This window comes from Hippoglossus hippoglossus, chromosome 8 (genome assembly GCF_009819705.1).
Source record: "Hippoglossus hippoglossus isolate fHipHip1 chromosome 8, fHipHip1.pri, whole genome shotgun sequence".
Lineage (NCBI taxonomy): Eukaryota > Metazoa > Chordata > Actinopteri > Pleuronectiformes > Pleuronectidae > Hippoglossus > Hippoglossus hippoglossus.
In genome coordinates, this window is record NC_047158.1 from 12,690,715 (window position 1) to 12,708,731 (window position 18,017).

General features: G+C 41.7%; 1 protein-coding gene across 2 annotated transcripts in view; it reads right to left on the bottom strand.

Moving 5' to 3' along the window:
* Window positions 1-18,017, bottom strand: part of LOC117765782 (ras-related protein Rab-26-like) — a 45,212-nt gene that overhangs the window by 2,039 nt on the left and 25,156 nt on the right. For both annotated transcript variants that reach the window (XM_034592273.1, XM_034592274.1), the window contains exons 5-8: window positions 15,754-15,806; window positions 1,655-1,720; window positions 1,205-1,261; window positions 365-441 (exon numbers count right to left, since the gene is read on the bottom strand). In XM_034592273.1, the coding sequence (XP_034448164.1) occupies window positions 365-441; window positions 1,205-1,261; window positions 1,655-1,720; window positions 15,754-15,806 (253 nt within the window). The remainder of the gene's footprint in view (window positions 1-364; window positions 442-1,204; window positions 1,262-1,654; window positions 1,721-15,753; window positions 15,807-18,017) is intronic.

Here is an 18,017-nt window from a genome sequence, read left to right on the forward strand (position 1 = left end):
GGTTTATTAATGTTCAAAATCTTATTTATATAACCTTTAACCCTGAGTCAAGAGGGTTTAGGTCGTAAATTACCTTCGACATTCATTTATTCTTCAAACACAATATCTCAAGAACATCTCGAGGGTTTAAATTTGGTTCAAACGTTCATTTGGATGAGGAACATTTTTTATGTATGACTGAAACCACGTTGGTTTGCAGAGGAATTCAACAGCAGGGTGGAAACTCTACTTTTTAATGTTTCCTAATGATAGAAAAGTAGTGTCTTATTATATTCACCTTTATGTAGATATTCAGTGGATTTAAATTCCAAAACATGTCGTGATTGGACCAACAAACAATGCTTGCCGACAGGATGATACTCACCGAGCCACAGCAGTGAACGCCAGCTCGACGTTGAGACCCGACCTGGCGCTGGTCTCCATGAAGGGAACTCCGAACTCCTGCAGTGTCAGAGCGGTGACAGTTACAGGAGAACTTCACAGAAACATATGAAAACATAACTCATCGTAACAGGTTGGTGTTTCTGCATCAGAAATAAAAAACAAATCACGCAAAAAAGTGTGGTTGTTGCGTGAAAACAACAAACGATTCCATCGGAATTTCTCAGCTCAGTGTTCGAGTTCTGAAATTGTTTATGTCGAATAAATTCAGCCCTGAGGTGATTCGTCTCGCTGCTTTTCCTCTGCAGAGGAGTTTGTCTTGCTGATGATAACTGATGCTCTTTCTTTCCCTTTAGTTACTCAGTGGCACTTTATTGCTCCCACTTCTGTAGACGATCACTCAGCTGTTTGCTGTTTGTTTTGCGGGCTGTGTAGCAACAGTCCAGCACATTAATAAAAATCGTTTTTCTCCTGCTGTCAGCGCGTGGTGGTTGTATTTGTTGCTGAAATTGTCACTATCTGAAGTGTGTGTAATTTCTTTTTCTCATCTTTTTAGTTTGCAGGCGATACGCTTTCTTTAGAGCAGGAGAGTCGGAGATAAGGAGCACGAGTGAAAACGAAAACCGATCAAGATAATTCAAACGGTTCTGTAATATTCACAATCTTCTAATCTGAAATCCAAAAGGTCCCATACAGGGGGTCTTGGATTTCACCGCAATTCTAAGTCGATTTTTTTATTTTCTATGCTGCATGGTTACAGATTATTTTAGCTGTGGCCACTAGGGTGCGGAGGATGTAGGTGCCTAACTTCTCAATTCCTCACCTTAGCAAGCCGCTCTCCGTCTTCTCTCTTCACCACCCTGTTGTGAGTGGCATCCGCCTGGAGAGACGGGGAGAAGGAAGATCAAATAGAACGACATCAGATGTAGAACCACACACACACACACACACACACACACACACACACACACACACACACACACACACACACACACACACACACACACACACACACACACACACACACACACACACACAAAATAACAAATAACTACGTAAAACCAAATTTACTGCAAAAATTAACACTGAAACATACATTGTGTGATAAGAACCTTAAATTTATATTTATTTTGACTTAAGTTTGGGTCCATGTCCCATCCACTAACATTGAGACGATTTGGCTTCACTTATAAAGGAGCTGTGATGTCACTCGTCCTTGTATTTCGTCTACGGTGTGTACCCACAGTCACAAATATTTCCCATAATGCCTTGCCTTGTTTCCGAGCAGCATGAGCACCACGTCCTGTTGGGCATATTCATGGATCTCGGTCAGCCACGCCTGGTGACAGCACAGAGACAAAAGACATGTGGCTGTTAGAAAAGCAAGCAAAAAAAAAAAAAAAGAAAGACATTACGGAGAATGAAAAGCTGTAAAAAAAGAACAACTCGAGTGAAGGCACAAGAGGGGGGTGGGCACAGAGAGCACTTCAGGAAAAAGAAAAGCTTGTCTGGGACTTGACAAGGACGAGACGCAGCATTAAATCTAATGACGGGAATAAAGAGGAGGATTAAAGTGAGAACGACGACAGCATTTAGATGAAAATGAGTGCAGACAGGAAAATAACGGAGGAAAGGACAGAGCGCTACAAGGACTAACAGCAAGAGAGAAATAGAGTGAGAGCGTTAGTGTAATGAAAACCCATCGGAGTCGGTTTAATCAAGGCTCTGTCCTGTTTGGACACAGGGACGAAGACTGTGTGAACTTCCACAGCCCCTGACCCAGCGTCCACTGTTAATGAATGATCCATCAGACGGACGCCTGCAACATCTCCTGCTGCTGAAATAATAATCCTCATCTCAGCACAGGTTAATTGTTCCTTAAGTGAATTACCCCACATTGGATTTCTGATTTCCTGGTCATCAATCCTCCTAATTTCCAGAGTGGTCCTGCTCAAGAGGCGATTCCCCCTCCGACAGCTTGCCGTTTTTTTTCTAATTAATGCTGCTGATGACTCTGTTTGTGAAGGGATCTCACCGGGGGGGGGGGGTCACCTCCAGCCAAAGTCTCCCATTAATTAACAAGAGATGAGAAAGGCATAGTGTTGACACTGCTGCCCTGCACATGAGAGAAATGATAAGTGTGTGGGAGTTATTTCCTCCACGGAAGGACGTTATGTTTTCTCTGTTTGTAAGCAGGATGACACGAAGACTCCTGAACGGACGATCACCAAACAAACCCAATAGGTTTTGGGGGCAGATCTTGATCAGGGGGCGGATCCAGGATTTTCCCCCCTACTTTCTTTAACATTGCAAGATTTTCACCATTTTCCCAGAGGATAATTCGTAATAAGAAATTCTGGCATATTTATGGAAGTGATATCTATGAGTGTATGAGATTTGGTGCAGCTTGAATGAATTTTAGGGGGTTATTGGAGGTATGAGCTCTGCCGAGAGCCATTCTAGTCTTGGTATTTAATATATTGTCACATAAAATGTATGAGCACACTCATGGTTCTAATGTAATTTAATCTAATGGTCTTGGTTTTCCCAAACTAAACTTTTCAGAACTTTTTAATAATACTGTATCAATTAACAGTCGAGCAGGACTGAATAATGAAAGCTTCGGTTTTATACTTTCACTCTTTTCAGCTATTCCTTCTACCATGTTTTTCTCCCATTTAATGACAATGACAACATTTGGAAAACCCCACACAAGCCCATGAATTTGAGAGGTTTGGTTGAAGACTAGAACGTTTTAATGTGAGTATGATATGCCTGAGATGGTGGTGGAGGTTTGCACTTCAACTTTACAACTTTGCTATAATGTATGTGCATACACAGTAAGCCCTATGTGCATTCTTTATAATCTTAATACTAAAAAAATGTTGTAAAGTATCATGTTTCTTTCAGGTTTCGATAAAGAGGCCCCCCAGGTCCCCTTTTACCTGGAGCCCCCAAAATCCCTTAAAACGCTCCTGCCTGTACACGCCTCTGTTGCCCTCTGTCAAATTTATGTCGATTCTCTTCAAATCAATTTTGAATCACATTTGCGTTTTGATGTGATCCAGAGTCAATGAGGGTCAGAAAGATCAGGAGATCCGAGCTCTGAACTTATTTATTCAGGAAACTAGAAGAGCAAGCGGACAGCACATATAACCCAGGCCACTTTATCACAATATATACTCCAATTTCATCCTTTCATAGATATTTTTTCATAAAAATCTCAATCCCAAATCTATACCCTTCCACCTAGTTTTCCACCAAGCTAAAGAAAGCTGGCTCAGAAGTGTTTGCAAAATCCTGCTAATAAGATAGAAAAACAGACAAACAGCAACATGAGAACACAACCTCTCGAGTTTAGAGGAGCGTTTGGAGAAAGGTCTGACTGAACCCTCTGCTATCCTGAGAAAACTGGAAAGAAATAGATCGAGTGGGGTCGTTTGAATTTGCATCTCCGTTGCTCTTCAACATTTGTGCTGACTGAGGGGGTGAAATGTTAGTGAACAACATTTTGCATGTGGCTAATTGCTTCATACATAATTCAACTTTTTTGTGAGTGTTTCCCATCATTCACATGTTGCTCAGCGAGGCCGACTGCTGTTGTGGCTTCTCATTAAATCGTGTGCATCTTTCTCAAGAAAAGTTTTGTTAGTATGAGGTGACACTGACTGAAATATTAGCATATGTGCTCTTTACGATAGACAGTTGTTGTTCAACTACTTTTCCCCTCGCACACGAAATCAATCAACAAATCCTCCCCGAGCTAAAACTGGCCTTTAGAAGATTCTCTCCGTATGCTGAGATTAGCGGTGATGAACCAGAGCTTGTAAATAGACCATCCGGCTGTTTATAGCACACTCCTCAGCAAAATATATCAACACAGTCAAATTTGATTATACTTGAATGAGTGAATGTTGAATACATTTCTTGTTTAATACCAGCTTTGGAAACCACTGCTGCAGATCATTTCTTGCTGTTCTGTAGGGAACAAAGGACATATGTTCTTTTTTTAGTTTGGAGGATTTCTCGATTATTATGTAGCTGAAACTCTGCTTTTACAAAGTTTTCAAATGTTTCAAATGAAGCTGTTTCTGTCTACGTTGTGTTATTATTTGTAGTTACTGCAGTTCGGAGCTGGAAATCTGTATTGCATGCAGGTAGCTCACATCGAAGCCGGGAAGAAGTTTCCTTCCAGTTAACAGTCCTGCAACGAAAAGCTAACTTTGTAAATATTTTGCATTTACATACTCGGAAATGTCGAGAATATTCAAAACACTGCTGCTGCTTTTTACACTTTTAGTTTTTCTATAAGTGTCAGTGTATGGTACTGTGTCTGTCTTGACACTATAGGTAGCATTAAACGCTGTTTATAAAAAAGGACGTAGACTCCGGGTCCGGAAAGTGAAGCCAAAGCAGAAAGGCCAGAAATCTGTATTCTCTCGAATGACCAGCAGAGGGCGACTCAATAGTCTTCTTCACTACAGCATGAGGTTCCTTTAGTAAATCATGATCCTATTGGCTGCAGGTTGCAGGTGTCGGTGGGCGTACAGTGACCTCAAGCTCCCAGTCAAGGCAGACATGGCCTCCCAACCATCTCAAGAATATTATAGGTTAAATCAAGCAGATAAATAATGAATATCCTCAGTGGCCATGGCTGTAGGAACTGGGCTTCATCTTTTAGCCTAATCAAAAAACCTAATCGAATCAAGTCGCCCTATTCCTATTACCCAAAGAACACCTTTATTCTCTGATGAATTCAAATGTCAGTTTAAAGGTTTAATAAAACCTCCCAGTCGAGCTCCCTCTAAATATTAACTATGGAAAATAACTGGTTGCTACTTGCTCTAAAATCTAAAATAGCTTATGCGCCAAACGTTCTGCTGACATTCACACCGCCTGCTCAGCTGTAGAAGTAAGAGACGACAATATGACGGCACAGAGACGGATGTGATGGAGGGAGAGATGTGACAGAGACAGAGAGGGTGCCGAGAGGCAGCAAGATGGAGAGACAGACAGTGACAGGGAAAGACAAAGACGGAGGGATCTGTATCAGAGGGGAAGGAAGATAAAAGCCAGGCAGACAGCTGCTGGCGGCTGCATCCTGACACTGCCGAGACAAGTTGTCACAGGCGGAGGTATGTGAGGCTACTTCTGATGTTGCCTCGTATCCGTTTTCCCTTTGTTGTCGCTGAGAAGAAAAAACAGGGCTCGACTCCAAACACAACACGAGCCAGGTCAGCTGTAGCGGTGTGCTTGTCTGTGATAGGCTGGCAGGGGTCCTTTAAAACGGTCGTTGCTGATTATGTACAATTGAGGATTAAGTGCACTGCTTCACAAGTAAAGTTAGATACTTTGACTCCTTCTCTGGGAATGCAGGTGGAGCTCCTCTCAGACTGATTCATATCTGACATGGAGGTCACAGCAGTTCAAAGTGAAGATAGAAGAAAATGGAAATTACAACACAACATACGCCGTTATTTCTAATTAACAATCCTCACACTAAAGGTTTGGCATGAGAGGACACAAGTAAACAATCCAAATAGCCTCTTTACTCAGATGTTTTCAGACATGTCCTGCGGAGGATCTTTGGAGAATTGAGTCCGGACTTTCTCTGCAGTTTTGCCGTTCACACGTGCACAACGCAGCGGGAAGAGGCAGGACGTAATGTATTACTCTCTCCGCTGTGGAGATCACGTGATTTTGTTTGCAGCACATAGACACCAGCATCGACTCTTATCACCACAAACCCTCTTTGACATCTTTGTTGGTGTCTTCTACGAGTATGGCTCCACTTTTTTTCCTTTTTGTGTCTGTTGCATGTCCTCTCGTGCCTGTCTGAGAGCAGCTCTCTTGTGAGGACACGTGAACCATCTCTCAGTTGCCTCAGATACATTTGTCTTTGAATTCCCCACTAAGTTCTGGGCATGAACAACAAATGATGTGCTCCTTCCTCTTCACAGAATCGCTCTTCATCCTGTTAAAACTCATACTTCGCTGAATAGGATAATGAATTCCCTCACGGAGCCCCGGAGCCTTTTCCACATGATCCAACTTTCCCTCTGTTGCACTTTCGTCTAAGCAGATTTGCTACGGGTGACGATGCTATTCTTGCCAAACTTTGATCAGAGTATTACAGCAGCTGACAGAGTGGAGACGTCTGCTCCCGACAGCCGGCAGAGTCAGACTGAGCCGACCCAGAGTAGCGCGGGGGGGAAAGTAGGGCTTCTCCCCTGAGAGGAGGTTTAAGCTCCACGAGGCAGCTGAGCTAAACGGAGTGACACCGTCGCTGTCTGACACGAGAAGACGAAGAGAACAGATGCAGAGAAATCCTCCCGCAGCTGTGTGTATTCACACATTCGAGCTGGTGCGCAGGAAGTCAATAAGCTATATTTTATCATTTCAAAAACAAAAAAGGCTCTGTAATGCTTGCACCAGCATTTTTTTTAGACTAGTGGGGTCTTGTTTTTCCAGGTTTCTATCAGCAGATTTTATAGGTGCACACATACACAGTGTGTCCAATCAAAGACAGATCAGTGAACAACTTCTTCACATCATAAAAACAACACTAAAAGCATCAGCCTTGTAAGCTGATTTCCCTTTGACAGGGAAGAGGAAAGGCTTTTTATGTTTGTAGAAGAGCAGCTGACGGGTCTATCTGGCAGAAAACACGGGTGTGAGACCTGTGTAGATGACTGACGTGCTTTGTAAAGCTGCAGACAGAGTGAACACGAGAGTGAGACGTGTAGAGAGGAACCATCACTTCTCTCAGCGCTCTCGTCCAATTTGTTTCTGTGCACAAGGCCTGACCTTAACCTCTCCGTCAGTGACAAGTTTACTGAGTTGTGAGTGGTGTTAAATAAACCAGTGGGTTAAGGTGGCAGGGTCTGTTCTCAGAATTGAGCGTCCTCACCTGCACAACCAAACACTTTCCTTTACTTTGCCTCATGGTAAACAAGGTAAAAGTTAAAAGCTAAAAAGGTCTTTTCTTTCCATTATATTTTGGCTTAATTTCTGAATAGTGGGAGGAAGTGGAGATGCACCGTTAATCTTTATATACAGTCTATGCATGAAACTGGGATAACCTACAGTCCACTATAACAGTGAAGTAAGCACAGGCCCAACACCAACTGTGCTGCATCATCTGCAAGTTGACAGGTCAGGGAGTAAATGAAATCAGCTCACACACCCTGGCAGTTGCGAGCCAGGATCTCAACCTTGTAAATTGATTTTTTATTTCTATGAATAATGAAAGTATGAATATATAAATTAATAATTCATGGTTTTCAATATATTATGACGAAAAAAATATATAAATGTGGAGGGAGGTGAAAACTCTCGAAGCTACCGGGGAAATAACTGTTGCCTCCGCTCTACATTCTCATGATAAGGAAATGAACGTAGCATCTAAATGTACCTGCAGAGGTTGCACGCCTCATTATCATGATATGCTCTGTGACATCCGTGTCAACAGTTTCCAGAGATGTGTTCTGCGTGTCGGGGGGGTGGGGGCCGCTGTGCCTTCCTGTCAATCAAGCTGATATCTTGTCAGTCCTCATGTCAGCCCTGGTAAACACCTCTTTAAATGTGCTTTTTCTTTGGTCTAAATGAGCTAAAAGTCCTCTGTAGAGTTTACTGACTTTGACAAACTGATGTTGAGTCACAACATGATCCACGGCTGCTTCCTCTGCTTCTACTGACCCAACAACATCCTAGATATAGTGCTAAAATATTGACATGTTACACATATATAAATTTATAATAAAATTGGGGTACAAAGCGTCTCGATCCCCTCTTGGTGGCTGGCTGCAGTATAGGTCATAAACCCTGCCTCCTCCATGTTAGCAGATGGAACAAACTATAAAGTCAAACTACACTGTCCCTTTTCTCCACAAGAAAGAGGAGCCGTTTTTTTTGTTAAAGCTATAAAAGTGAGATAAAAACCAGGAACAAGGACAAAGAATGAGGAAAATTAAGCTGTTTTGGCCTGGTTTGAAGTTAATATATTTCTGTAGAGACAGTGTAAAGTCTCATTTATGTCTCCCTTATGTACAACCAGAGATATGTCAGTTTCAAATGACGCAACCATGACTGCCCACTTACGTCGTACTACGATTTCCAGGAGTAATGCTCTGTTTCGTCTGTATCTGTAAGCTTTAACATTTTCTGTGCATCTTACTTTATAGATTTATTTTCAGGTACTTTTCAATTTTACTGCAAATATCAGCAAATATCAGTCTTTTTAAGTTCTCAATAATCCAATCAGGGCAGGCAGGTAATATGAGCCCCGCCTCCTCCAATGAGAGCAAAGAGCTTCTGTAGCTGCAGCATCACTGGTGAAGAAACACCTTAAATCAGAAGACGTCAGTGCCGAGACTCAGCCATAGGGAATAGGCTATACTGAGTCATTACTTTTAATATTTTATGTATATTTAAAAGCTAGCCCTTACTTCTGAAAAAAGTTAATGAGGTACTTTTCTTTTACTTGAGTACATTTTTTCTTTTCTGTACTTCCTCCACCGCTGCCCTTTGGAAAACGGATCCAACGACAGCAAAAAGCAAAGTGATTTATTGGGCTATCCTCATTAATCTTGCTTGTGCTTGACTGCATGTTTGTGCACTGATAAGAACCCCATCCCTTTTGCCACTTTGCAGCTGACATGAGAGTTAATGGAGACGTGAACAGAGAGTAGCCGCCTGAACACACAGGTGAATTGCTTTTCCTCCGACACTTTGCCTCTGCACAGCTCCGCTCCACTGCTGCACGTATAAGTCCAGGACAAGCCGTAAATTTGGTGAAGGAATCCAGCTGACATGCTAATAATGTTCCATGAGGGAGAGAAAATCACAGGCACTGTGTGAGTGACAGGTTTAATGGTTGAGGTTTGCTGCACGCCATGCCCTCAATAACTTGAACAGAACGTGGTGGTGCAGAATAATCCATGAAATGTTTTTTTCATACATCACTTGTGAAACGAGTCACTTCTTATTATAACGGATGGTATTTGAATTCATATACTTGCATTATTTACCGACAGTTTCTCTCATCACCATCTGGCCTGGTGGTGCCATGACATTTAAGTAACAGCTGCGTGGTCGGTGGTTATTTGAAGCCGATCAGTGCCCCGGGGACAGACAGAGAGATGAATGAAGGCACACTGATAAAGCTTTATTCTTCTCACAGTGTTTCTGCTATGTGCATCTAACCGCGACACTATTACACGTCTCTGTGGGATCTCGCAGAAACACTTGGCCAAGGGAAGCAAGTGCAGCTCAAGTAATGAGTGGGACAGAATAGAAAAAAAAAAGATGTGAGAGAAAGGTTTGACTTGTTAAAGTTAACATAAAACAATGAGTAAGATATATGTTTTTTTACCAACCACGGCCACATGCTGACTCTGACCACGGGTGCACTACACGATCCATGTGCCAGGACTGGTGGGTGACCACAGAACATAATCCAATCCATGTTATTGATCTGAACAGAGTTGGTGTCTTATGAGGCTGCTTCACATGGATCACTGCCAGAGCGCTGATCAATTCTAATGTTATGAGGGATTTTATTTTGGCATGCGGTCAAAAGTGCAGCTTCAGCTACAACTATCGTTGCCTTTAAAATGGTTACAAAAGATTTTTTTATAGGATTTTTTTTCCTGATCTGTCAGTGCTATTTTATTTTACATGAACAATTGTTGAAATTATTGTAATTTTAAAAGAGAGCAAACTGACTGAAAGTCATGACCTGACTCTAGTGCTCCTTCGGTTCTACTGAGTAATTTAGTGTCATTAAGCTTATTATCTCCGCCAAGGACATGAGGCTTTCACCCGTGTCTGTTTGTGTATTTGTCAACAGGATTAAACAAAAAGCAATGAGCCGATGTGGAATGGGACATAGGCCAGAGAAGAATCTGTTAAATATTGGTGTGAATTCAGTGAGAGGATCTGATACATTCATCTTTTTTTATCACTTTCCTTAACATTGCATTTATGGACAATAGCTCAGGAAATATTGTATAGACCCTGATGTAACTACTTGGTGAACATTGTGTGTATATATCTGCTAATTGTTCCTTACAGTTATATATTTTGTGTAATTGTGTTTTTACATTATCCAAAAAGTTTCCAACGATGTTCAAAATGCAGAGAAATTCCCAATTTTATTCAAGTTTCATTTCGGTCGCCTTTTATTTACTTTATCTTTGCTTTCCCCATGGCTTTGTCCATCTAACAGCCAGTTAGCGAGGTGTTGACATGAGCATATAGGGGGTTTGCAACTTAAAAAAAAGAAAATCACTTTTATCACAAAGAGACATTTTATCTGATGACCAGCATCAATTAAAGCAGTTGAGAGTTGCCACGCCGTCTGCTGCAGGGTACATTTACTACACAGTTGGAAACAGCAGGTATGATGACGCAGTGACACCAGCTGGCACAACCTTTAGTCCCTCAGACAGCTGTGGCACGATGAAGGATGGCACCGGAGGAGATAGACGCCATTTTATATAATCTTATCTAACTTATACAGGTGGCAAAACAGTGGTGCTGTCCACAAGTATTCTCCCAACCTCAAGGAAGATGGTGATATTTGTTCAGTTTAGTACAAAGTACTTTTGGTTGAGTCCAGGAACAAAATCTGCCCCCGTTGTTGAATTCTATGTTTCAGGACCTGCAGGTTAATTTACAGATAGGCAGCACTGAATCTCTCTGATTTGACAATGTTTCCGATAACCATCAACAGAAAACAATTGTTGTCTCTAAACGATAGCGCCACAGGAGTCCAGGCTGCTTTTGAACAGTAACCCAGACAAATGATTTGCAGCAGAGGCCTAAATGGACTCTTCTAGTCCCCCTGCAACACTACTTCTGACAAGAAGACATTCATCACATCGCTAAATGGCTTCTGTGTTTCTGCTGCAGTGGATTACACAAACTAAAGATTGATGTTGATTATGAAACCCCACAATAACTCTCTGAGTCTCTGACCCAGAAAGGAGCCTGAAATAATAATAGTGCCAGCAGGATTCAAGAAATGACACTTTTATCGTCACACCACTTAAAACACAATCATACTATCAAGGCGAAAGCAGCTGGTGTCCCCGACGTATCATGTCAGAGACTCTCTTGTCTTAAATTAAAGCCTCTCTCCCCGGGTGATGGACAGCTGTGATGGCGTTAATGCTTTGCTTGCCTAAAATGTCTCTGAGCCGGGGAGACAACGACACACCGCAGAGAGGTCTGAGGGCGGAAGAGGAGGAGAAGGATTTCTCCCCTGATCCTCTCTCATTCCTCTTCATCTTCATCAGAGGGGCATTCATCACCATTAGCGTTCATTAACATGAATCAGGGCTTGTTAGGCAGCCGTGGGCCAGCAGGCATCTGTAGCTCATGCCACAGGCTCATCTCCTCGCTAAGTGAATGTGAGCGCGGTGGTGGAGGGATGTGGATGTGATAAAGGAAGGAGGATAAGGATAAGACGGTAGAAACTGAAAACTGTTTAAAATAATAAACTTAAACAGTCTCAGTGGTGAAATGGCATCAATTCTGAAACAAAACATCTCAGAACAGAATACAGAACAGAAAGAAGGGTTAATATAAGTCTGTTAGTGAACAGATATTTATAGTTTGACATAATTTGACTTGAGCTATCTCCCAATGTTAAGGAAAGTGATTCTTGGAATTGCGTCTTTAACCGGATTTGTGCCGAAATTTTAGTTGACTTCTTTTCTGGCCCATACCCCTTTCATCAAGTTTGAAGAAAATATGTTCAGTAGTTTTTTCATAATCCTACAGACAGACAAACTCCTCTGCGAAGGATCAACAGTCCTAAATTACACAGACTCATTAGTCCCCCAAATATGCTCGATTTCCTTCATTGAGATCAATAAGTAATTCTTTGAGAAAAAGGTTAAAGAAAATGAAAATAAATTCCGGAATCCGACTTAATCGAGCCAGCTCCAAAAGTTAATGTATTCTTCCTCGGCCTATCCCCCCCTTCCAACAAGTTTCAAGAAAATCAGTTAAGTAGTTTTTGTGTAATCCTGTTAAAGGTCAAACAAACAGCAATGAAAACACAAGAGGTAACTGATCTTTTCAATAAGTGCCACGGAAAGCAATGACAGTGCGACTGTGAGCCAGCATGCACGGCAGCAGGGCGCTGAAACTGAAGCAGCTCAAAAGAAACTCGGCCCTTCATTCATTTCAATATTCCCACTTGTGCTTTTCCTCCTGTGACATGTTAAAATATCCATTGAGAAAAAAGAACTGTGGTAAGAACAGAACACAGAACAAACCCAACAGTACAACTTAGCTATGAGTCGTAGCAAGCTGCATACACAGATGACCTAAGGACATTTTCCACACTCATATTGAGGGTGTTTATACTGTCGGGTATTCCTACTGCAACACGTATATACTGCCAACAGTGAAAGCTCAACCACTGAGACAATGCAAGGACTGTGAACCAGTTGAGATTGAGGCTGTTGTCCAAAATAAAAGACTTCTTTATAAAACAGAAGCTGAAGCATTGGACCATGTAGAGATAAGACAAGCTGAAAGGTCTGTAGCCGCACCGTCTCATTAGGAAACGTCCGTTTAAGATGACTGACCGCGCATTACTCATCCTCCCTTCTCTTTCTGCTTGCAAAACACATCCACGTCCGTCTCCTCTGCTGCTGCTGCTCATCCTTCCTTCCCTCCCTCCCTCCTTGAGCTGCCGTTCAAACCTGGAGCTATAGAGTCACTTTTCCCCGCTTTAATGATCTCTCAGGGTAGATCGTCATATTTCTCTGGCAGAGGCTGCTTATGACTAACCTTCTCCTTCCCCTAACAGCCCCTTTGCTGCACAGAAAGAGACATTTTATCTGATGACCAGCATCAATTAAAGCAGTTGAGAGTTGCCACGCCGTCTGCTGCAGGGTACATTTACTACACAGTTGGAAACAGCAGGTATGATGACGCAGTGACACCAGCTGGCACAACCTTTAGTCCCTCAGACAGCTGTGGCACGATGAAGGATGGCACCGGAGGAGATAGACGCCATTTTATATTCTTATCTAACTTATACAGGTGGCAAAACAGTGGTGCTGTCCACAAGTATTCTCCCAACCTCAAGGAAGATGGTGATATTTGTTCAGTTTAGTACAAATTCATCTTCATTATTGATTAAGATGTAAATTGTTAATTTGATTGAATGGAGGAGTGAACTCAAAGTGTAACTGCTCTATATTTCTTTCAATTCCTACCCGTGTTGATTTCCCACCCTTGTGCTTCAAGATGTTGCCAGTTTTTGTTTATAGCTTGTTTAAGATTTGCAACTAAACTTCATTTATATGCAGAAAAGTATGTAAAGGTACTCGAGTGTTATCTTAGTGGCAAACTTATCATATGCAGAAAGAAGAAGATGTTGGACCAACTTCAAAAAATTACTTCAATTGGTAAGAAGCAAATTAATCAAATTTGTTCAACTTAGAAAATAATTGTATTAAATACAATTTATTGACTTTAAGTAGATTTTTAATCTACTGTATGACAAAACAATCTACGAAATTCCTTGTCAGTTTTGCATTTCATTTTTCTTTTCTTAAGCTAAATCGATTCAGGGAATAAGTCTGGGCAGCCAGGATTAGATTGTGCTTTGATTTTTAAACCGCTGTGCAGGACTAAAATCCTTTTTTTAATTAAAAAATAAAACTATATGTTCTCAACACACAGTGACTGTTCCACCATCTCTCATGTTGAGCTTCAGTTTATGAAGCCACGCATCCAGTCCATCTGCCTGTGTAGGTAATAAAATTCTCTGGTCTAAAGTAAATGGTTTCCTTTGCATGAGCGCTCAGGCAATTCTTTTCAGTCTCATCCTTCATCATCTAATCAGTTTTACCTGTTCCCCGTGTCATAAAGCATCAAGCACAAACATTTCACAGCCTGTGCTAACAAGCAGGACACGGCGCCGCAGTGGCTCAGTGGAGTTCAGGGCTGTTCAAATCCCACCAGAGTTCACTGGCTGCCTCTCTGTGTTGACTTAGCATGTTCACTCCATGATGGTTTCTCTTCACACTGCATAAACATGCCTATTAAAAGGTCCAGTGTTAGGAATTTAGTGACATCTAGTGGGGAAGATGCATGTTGCTGAATACCCCTCACCTCACCCCATCCCCTTCCAAACATGAAAGAGAACCCGTGGGAGACTTCAGTTGTCATAAAAACTCAAAAGATGTCTTGTTTGTCCAGTCTGGGATACTGTAAAAAACATGGCAGCCTCCTTAGAAAGGACCCACTCCCTCTAAATATAAAGGGCCCATTCTAGGGTAAAGAAAACAACAATTCGTACAATTTAGATGAAACAAATTAGTGAAAACATCACTAGGATTATTTTAAATTCAATTTCTGCCAATAAATCCCTTTCACCTAAATCTTACATACTGGACCTTTAAGTAAGTAAAACTTTACTGCTGCTATTGACCAGGACGTTGGCGTGAGAACTGGAGTGGGTCCCCGGGCACTGAAGTGTTTCTATCCACTGCTCAGAGATTGCAAGGATGGGTCAAATGCAAGAGAGAAAATTCCCCCACAGCAACTCTTGAAATATAATTCAACTTCAGTTCAATACATGTAAAGGTATATAACGTCCTCTGGGCAAGAAAGAACAGAGGAGATACAGCTTTAGAGAGGTCGTGTTTTACACATCAAGTCTATAACACAATGCTAAATACTGACATCTTTTTTAACATGTGCTGCTGGTCCTGACATCCAATAATTGAGAAACAGTCATGCAAAGCTACTTAACATGATGTATTTCCCCCCTGTTTGTTTGTAGGCATTCAAGTGCAGTGGAGAGAAAAAGGGAGGAATGAAGAAAGGCAGTGTGGGTCTGCCATGATGAATGGACAGAAAAAAAGTTTGGACTAAAGGCTAAACTGTGCTATCACACAACAAATCTCTTTAAGCTCTGCTCCTATTTGATTCTCTGTTTGTTCTCTCCAGTTCTCCCTGGGGTCCTCAATAAAGTCTCTGCCTGTTGGACTGGTTTCAATCAACATGTGGGTTAAATAATGACACAGACGCAGACGTATCACAGAGCTGCATCATCCAGTCATTCATGCATCAATAACGAATGACATAGCAGATGCTGCGAAGCTTTCTGTGACAACATGTGTGGTCGTGATCTAACCACAGCCTTTCAATCTATAAAATCAATCTGATGGGCACAAATTTAAATGAACAACTTTGAATTACAAAGTGGAGCATGACACATGAAACTGGAGGTTGTTCGCTCTTACACAAAATCAAACAGAGGCTCCTTATTAAAGGAACTCTGCAGTTTCTGAATACAGATCCACAAATACACAAGGACCAGCCAACAAAAGAACAGCCCACCTGTATGTTGTCGAAGGATGTCTTGTTGGTGACGTCATAGAACAGGAGGAGAGCTGGAAGAAACAGAGAAAAGAGCATCACTTTGAAAATCCCTGTCCATAAATCACATTATAATGCAAAACAGTTTGGTGGATAGAAATGTGTGCAACTGCTTAACGTAATCTTTAACTTAATCTTTGACTGATGTCTCAATTTCCTTTCAAATTAAATTACGAGAGTTCATTTCGCTGCGAGCACCAGGATGATTAATTTGAAAATTACAGTCCTGTGTGACATTTTGGAATTCAGACAGACCGGAGTCAAGATTTAAGCTCTTTGACTAACATCATCCCTCCTGCATTTTTAATAAAAATACACAGCTTAATAAATGGGAATCAGAGATAGAGATATTTAAAAGACCCCATTGATTTAGCACTGCTCCCATATATCATTGTCTGACCATAAACCCTTTGGAAAAAGATGCAGCAGGCCCACAGAAATCATAATTTTTTAATTGCACATCTTCTTCTTCCATGTAAAAAGCTGCCAACTACACTATATAATGCAACTGTATCACCAACAGTTTGGTCAAGGATTCTGATGTGTTATTGTAGTAGCTGCTAATGTCGCTACTACGATGTGTTATTGTAGTAGCTGCTAATGTCGCTACCAAAAGACTGCATGTTTCCAACGAGTGAAGCCAAAGTTTCTCAATCACCCTCTTGTGGCTGGCAGCAGTATCAGTCATAAACCCTGCTTCCTCCATGTTAGTGGATGGGACATAGACCAAACTAAAAAGTCAAAGTACACGTAAAAAAAAACATATAAAAGCAAAACGTGTAATGGTGGGACTTGCTACGGAGGCTCGGTTCCCCGATCGCTACGGTTTCCAAATGCAAAAGGCGGCAGCGTTCATATCCGGGATAAAAAAAGAGTGAAAGGACCTTTTGAACTGCACAGATGCCTCAGCTCATGTCCTTTTGTTTCTGTGAGAGGGTCCGTGCAGGTATTAAAGAGGCAGTGAGAGGCTGTGCAGCTGAAACAGAGGCGGCCCAGTAGGGATGAGCATGATTCAGACTGACAGCTGTGTAATAAAGCCGAGCTCTGCTATACTTGTCCTGGAGCTGCTTCTCACTCTGCTGCTCTCTCTCTCTCTCTCTCTCTCTCTCATCAATCCACGGTTGAAGTCGGGACACATGAAATCTGTCACCGCCGCGGGATTGCTCGCTGGGAGTGTGTATGCGCAGATCCATGCGTAACTTGAACCAAACAAGCGATTTGTAATGCGTGTACAATGTAGAAACAACGGATGCAATCAAGATGCGTCTCACGATACGCAAGATGTACTGGCAAATGGAACGGGGAAATCGAGGTTCGGATTAGGAAATAAACGGAGATTGCAGGAGGGAGAGAGAGTTGATGGGTAAAGTAAGAGCAGCAGCAGCGGGAATAAAAAAGCGTTGCGACAACATAAGAGGAAAAGTTAAATCGGTGACACACTTTAAAAGGTGAAAACAAGGACAAGCATGAAGAGAAAAGAGAGCACAACACAGATGGAGGTACAGCAGTGGGAACTGGAGAAACATTTGTGATGAATACTTGAGTGTGAGCCTCTTTTTTCCCCCATAACAGCTCATTTAAACGGTAAATGGACTCTTATTGATGTTGCACGTTTTCTTGTCTTATCGTCCACTCTGTGCACTTTACAGTAAAAGTCACATTCACCCATTCATGCACACTTTCCTCTTTATGGAGCTCTTACTCATTCAAGGCCAGCACAGCCAGCAGGAGCCATTTGTAGTACATCTCGCCCAAGGACACTTTCTTCACACAGGGTTTCTTAAGCATTGCAAGATAGCGCATTTGTTTTTGTACATTTTCAATGATTTCACAGGGATTAATTCATGGATCTTGATGAAAAAAAAACTCTGACCGGGACTGATACTGTATCTATAAAACGTGTGCAGCTTGATTGATTGTGCGGGGACTGTTAGAGTTTGCCAGAAGTAGTTTAAAACAACGATTTAAAGCCTTTAAATACATTTTTGTGCTGAACTTTTTTCCCCTGATTTCCCCTGATTTCCCCAGGCTGTATGCGCTCTATTGAGTGACATTGTAATTTGTTATTTCCCTCATGCATCCTGGATTGTATGACTCTTCTCATGATTGTGCATAATGAAGGCTAAACATAGCTACAGGGTTAATAGATCAAAACATAATGCTTTCTTAGGCTCTACTAAACAGACCGACCATAGTTCATATGAATCAGCCTCAATATTAAAAAA